This window comes from Alligator sinensis, unplaced genomic scaffold, assembly GCF_000455745.1.
Source record: "Alligator sinensis unplaced genomic scaffold, ASM45574v1 scaffold1220_1, whole genome shotgun sequence".
NCBI lineage: Eukaryota > Metazoa > Chordata > Crocodylia > Alligatoridae > Alligator > Alligator sinensis.
Window position 1 is genome coordinate 10,809 of NW_005843316.1, and position 5,584 is coordinate 16,392.

A 5,584-nucleotide genomic window follows, 5' to 3' on the forward strand; every position below is an offset into this window, starting at 1 on the left:
CAAGATGTTTTAAGTTGTACAATGTCCAGTTCGAGGGAGCACCAGTCCTAACTGTACTTTGGGTGCTACGGATAAGCCTATACTCACAGCAGTTCCCCACTTAAAGCATCAGCAGTTTGCTTATGGTGGCAGGCTGGAAGGACTTTCTCCTCTTGTCTCTGTGCATAATACCTAACACACAGGGGCCACGATTTTGGCGGTTGCTTGGCTAGAGTTTCAAGACACTGCTGTAAAGAATTAATTTTAAAAGTTTTTGTTTAAATATGAGAGGGTTTGTGCTGGATTTGAGAAGTCTGAGGATGCACTGAGGCTGATCCTCTGAGACTGTGGACCCTAACTTCCCATTGATTTCATCTGGACTCATGCCTGCTTCAAACATAGGAGAATCATTTTCAAATGGTCTGATTTATCATTTCAGTCATTGACACCCTGGGGTGTTGTGAGATCCTTTCACCGCTGCTGTGTAATATTAACACTGTGAAGTGTGCATGAGTTGCAAGGTAAACCCAAAGATCCCATCATAGGGTCAAAAACATCCTGACCTGCTGTGGTCTTTCTGAGTCCCTTGCAACACAAGAATTGCTTTATTATTTTTTTTACATGTAAAGCTGCTTATGTTATGCATGTCCTATGATGGTTTGGTCTGTTAAGATAGCTTTGTTTATTCCTTCTCTGCATTCCCTTAGTGTGTACGGACCGTTGAGTAAAGATCACTGAGGGGTCAGCACTCACGGTGAGCTGGGCAGAGCTCTGTAGTGGGGCAGCCAGAGCTGACCCAAGGGGGTGTGGGGCATGGGGCAAATCAGCCTGTGTGGGGCCCCCTTAACACTGTGCGGGGCCATGGTACCCTTGCAAAGGGGGAGGGCCTCTGTGCTTCTTACGCAGAGTGGGACTGAGCCGCGAACTCCAGGCGGGCCCCGTGGGCACTCTGTGGAAAAATTCTCCTATAGGTCTCCCTGGGCTGATACTGTCCAGGACCCCTTTTTCATTCAACTGCTTGCATGGGATGGCTCGTTGGTCTAGGGGTATGATTCTCGCTTTGGGTGTGAGAGGTCTCGGGTTCAAATCCCGGACGAGCCCAGATTTTACGAACATGAGCCGGCAGTGTAATGAGGCCATCAACAAAGCTAATCATACCTTGTCGTGCATTAGCAGGTGCATGACTAATAGAACAAAGTAGGTGATGCTCCCCCCCAGAGTGGGACTGAGCTGCAGGCCCCATGGGAGGGTCTGTGGCTGCTCTGCCAGACTCCGCGGGGCCCCCAAAAGCGTGGGACCTGGGGCAGTCACCCCCATTCTCAATGTGTTAGGTACGGCCCTGGGGGCAGCTCTCAATTTTAGCACAAAAAGCGGCATTTGGGAGGAGCAAGAAAGGCTCCAGACAGGACTAACTCCATGGATGGACCGAGTGTGCGGCAGCAATCTAAAACCAAGAGTAACGTTAAAAAAACAAACAAAAAAACCTCCTTGGATGATTTTGTGGACTATCAGTTTTTTAAAGCAAAGTGTTCATAAGCACAAGTCACCATAGTAGGTTCAGGTATAAATCTGATACCTACTATGTCCAAAGGGCTGAAATCCCTGACCCTGTGTTGAAACAGGTGAAGGTCCAAAAGAGCAGATGTTGCTCAGGCAGCCTGAAGAGGAGAAGTGGGAGGAATAGACGTGACCTCCTGTGGCAGTGGCAGACCCTGCGTGGTGGAGCAGTGGTGGGCACCAACAGAGTGGTGGCAACACCAGCGTGGGCTTCCCTACCGGCACCTGCTGCCTGTGCCCGAGGTAGGTGCTACAGCCCCCGGACAGCAGCTCTGCGCGAGTCTCTGTTCCCAATGAACTGGGCTAGGTGCTAGCTCCCCTGGGTTGGGTTTCCAGTTATTTCAGAGACTGTAACTGGTCTTATTTAACTGGCCTTTTTCCTTTAAAAGGTAAAGTTGTGTTTGCCCCCTTTCCCCTAGAACAGGCTGGTCCAACATACGGCCCGTGGGCCGCCATGCAGCCCTCCAAGCTGTTTTCTGAGGCCCAAGGTGCTGTGATGGGAAACGAAAGTAAACACTGTATTTTTGTTTTGAGGGGGTGATGTGTTACCGCTTCCTGTGCAGTCTTTGAATATGGCTCACCGGCCCACTGAGTGATAAAAAGTTCATGATCCAGCCCCGCATTCAAAAAGGTTGGACATCCCTGCCCTAGAATGACTCCTATTACACTTGAATGGTGCTGGTGAGTGAAGAAGTGCTCCTTTTTTTTTAATGCCTTGTTACCATGTATTTTCCCAGGCTCCTGGGTGGGACATGATTCAGAATGGAAAGATTGTGGGGCCTCCTGAATCTGAACCTTCCCTTTGTTACTGCCGTCCAGCGCTGGCAGAAGGGCTGACCCCGCCCCTTCTTACTACTATCTAGTGCCTACCAGAAGCGTTACTCACAGGCTGCTGACAGCGTTCATGGCATGCGACCTGTGGTCCTGACAATCCTGCCTCCTACCACACTACATGGTCATGGCAGGGCTTGTGATATTTGGGATTGGGAATCAAACCCCAATCTCATCCTACTTGCCAGTATGGGGGGAGTCTGGGATCATGATCCCAGATTTTTTCTGCACTGGCAAATGTCCCTGACAATCAGCTGCTTGTTGGCTAGCTCCAGAGACCAGGGGACCAGTTTGAGTCCCCAGAGCTGGCTGCCGATCAGCTAATTGTGGACAGCAAGGGGACCACACTGGGGCTCCAATAGGCCGTAGTGCAGCCCCTGCCAGCAGCCAGTCAGCTGATTAGGGGCAGCATGGGGACCATGCCAGGGCTCAGATGGACCTCAGGGCTGAGCATGCCAGGCCCTCAGTCAGTTGACTGGCAGACAACAGGGACCACACTGAGGCCCTTTTGAATCCTGCAATGGTTTATTGGGTGCCATGTTCATTTTAAGGCACAAGTGAAACAAGACACAAAATTATTACTCGTGTATTATTATTATTATTATTATTATAGTCTAATAATTTTGTGGCTGGTTTTGCATTTTGTCAAGCCATTCCCTGCTTGAACATGTGGCCAGGTTGCACTTTAAGATGCAATGAACTGGATCATATCTACCAGGGATGTTACACAAAATATAAGCGAAAGTAGTCAAAAAGACATATTCTCAAATCACGGACCAAAAAGTGCTTGCTGAAACATTTTCCAATGGAACAATTTTTTGTCTCAAAGAAAATTTGCAATTTTTATGTAAAAATGTTTAGGAATAGGGGAAAGGGATTAGGGAAAAGAAAAGGAAGGAAAGAGAAGGAAGGGAAGAAAAAGTAATTTCTTGAAAACATCATTTCTTTACTGCCCTTAATGCAGGGCTAGAGAATAAGCCGGGTGATCGCCCCTGCAACCTTGCTGCTGGAAATGGACCCGTGAGAATTCAAGTGTGCAGGATGTACGGGGCCAGACAGAGAGCAGGGGAGTCTGCCTTGGCAGTCTAGCCCTGAGGGCACTATCCCAAAAGCAGCCCGGCTCCCTGCTTTTCTGCTGCTAGGATTGTTCCTCCAGCCTAGAGCAGACAGCCACTCCAACGTAGGTAGGAGCTGGTACTGCACCTGGCACAGTTCGGCTTACCCTACAGGGCTCGTATGCATGTTCCATGAGCTTTTTCATTTCATCTCCCTTTATTTTCACCAGGCTCAACCAACTGAATGGAAGTGGAGCGGTGCAATGCAACTTCACCAACAGAATTTGTCCTGCTGGGACTCCTGAACCACACCAAAGTCCACACCTTCCTCATGGCCATGATTTTACTAGCCTTCATTACTGCTGTGCTCGGGAATGCTCTCCTCATGTTTCTAATCCAGGTGGATTCCTCCCTTCACACCCCCATGTACTTTTTCCTCAGCCACCTGGCCTTCATGGACATCTGTGAGACTCTCACCATTGTCCCCAAAATGTCAGCAGACTTTGTAACCCCAGGCAACACAATTTCCTGGGCTGGCTGTGGGGCTCAGAATTTCTTCACGCTGGCAACAGGTGGAGCAGAGTGCCTCCTTCTGGTCGTCATGTCTTATGACAGGTATGTAGCAATCTGCAACCCCTTGCAATACCCCGTCCTCCTGAGCAGGAGAGTCTGCCTGGGCTTGGCCGCTGCGGTCTGGATTGGGGCATCTGTAGATGCCTTGATGCATACAGTTTATATAATGCATCTGCCCTTCTGTGGCTCAAAAAACATTAACCATTTCTTATGTGAGCACCCAGCCCTGATGAAACTGGCCTGCTCTGACACGTCCACCTATGAGAGTCTGGTATTTGTGACTGGCATTGTCCTGCTCCTCATCCCTTGTTCCATCGTATTAGCCTCCTACACTCGCATCCTCTCTACGGTCCTGAGGATGAAGTCAACCAAAGGACAGCAGAAAGCTCTGGCCACCTGCTCCTCACACCTGACTGTGGTTTGCATGTTTTATGGGGCAGCTCTCTTCATGTACATGAGACCCAATGCCTACCACACACCAGAGCAAGACAAAATTGTGTGTCTGTTTTACACCGTTGTCACCCCAATACTGAATCCTCTCATCTATAGCCTGAGAAATAGGGATGTCTTAGGAGCCCTAAAAAAGCTGGTTGGAAAATGTAGAGTCCTCCATGAAAACTGAGAGAAGCTGTAGTTCCCTGTTAGGTGCTAGGGTCAATAAAAAGGTTCAGGTCTGTTGGCAGGGTTTTCTGGAATATTTTGAAGGAGGCTTTATTTTCTAAAGTGCTGCTTTAGCAATTTATATCCCACATAAAACCAAGGGTATATATCCTCTTTGAGTGTTTCATCACTTTGGAAAGGTGTCAGGATGTCACTACTAACCTTATTTTGGAAGACTGTTGCATGCACCAAAGACCTTAGGAAGGACCAAAAATCCATGTAGCTGTCACCCTGGTCCTCTGCAGAAAACTCACCTAAAACTCACAAGCCATGGTTGCTCAAGTCTTTAGATAGGGTACATTTCCAATAGCCACTTTGTGAAGCAGGGCCTTATTGTCTCTCATGTATTGGTTGTAAAGCAATTTAAGTCAACTGAATTCATTGGTTAAAATCTTGGTTTTTATAAGAGAAAAATAAACAGGGATCCGACCTGAGCTTTATCTTCTCTCTTCAATAACCTTCATCATGGGAGATGGGACGTGGCCATTTAAAAAGTAGGTATCTAAACTTTATAAAGTAAATGAATTAGTCTTTACTCATGGCCTCCTGGGAAAGGGCCACTGAGAGGAACAGGAACATTCCTTGTTTTCTCTCCATGATGAGACTTTGTACAGGAGAAAGTAGGAAAGGTGTGGTGATCACTGGGCATGTCTACATGAGATGCTGACTGTGCAGTACCCTAATAACACTGAGCAGTAGCACATCACAACATGAACAGTGCTAATAAGCTGCTGTGTAGTATTATTAGGCTACTGCACAATGGCATCACTTAAAAGATATTTGCCAGTGCTACTGCACAGTAACTTCAGTTACTGAGCATTTATTTAGTACTTGCTTATACGAGTTATAAATAAATGTGCAGTAACCATTACTCAGTAGTGTCTCATGTAGATGTGCCCACTGTTGCCTTTCTTTGAAACTGAACATGG

At 47.6% G+C, this 5,584-nt stretch overlaps 1 protein-coding gene and 1 non-coding gene across 2 annotated transcripts; both read left to right on the forward strand.

Moving 5' to 3' along the window:
- The first annotated feature begins 1,008 nt into the window (after positions 1-1,008).
- Positions 1,009-1,080, forward strand: TRNAP-UGG. Its single transcript has one exon. It is a non-coding gene; the product is annotated as a tRNA-Pro (tRNA).
- Positions 1,081-3,660: 2,580 nt separating this feature from the next.
- LOC106723206 (olfactory receptor 2T27-like) lies at positions 3,661-4,617 on the forward strand. The gene has a single exon (XM_014527127.1). The coding sequence runs from the start codon at positions 3,667-3,669 to the stop codon at positions 4,615-4,617; it is 951 nt and encodes a 316-aa protein (XP_014382613.1). The 5' UTR covers positions 3,661-3,666.
- The last annotated feature ends 967 nt before the right edge of the window (positions 4,618-5,584 follow it).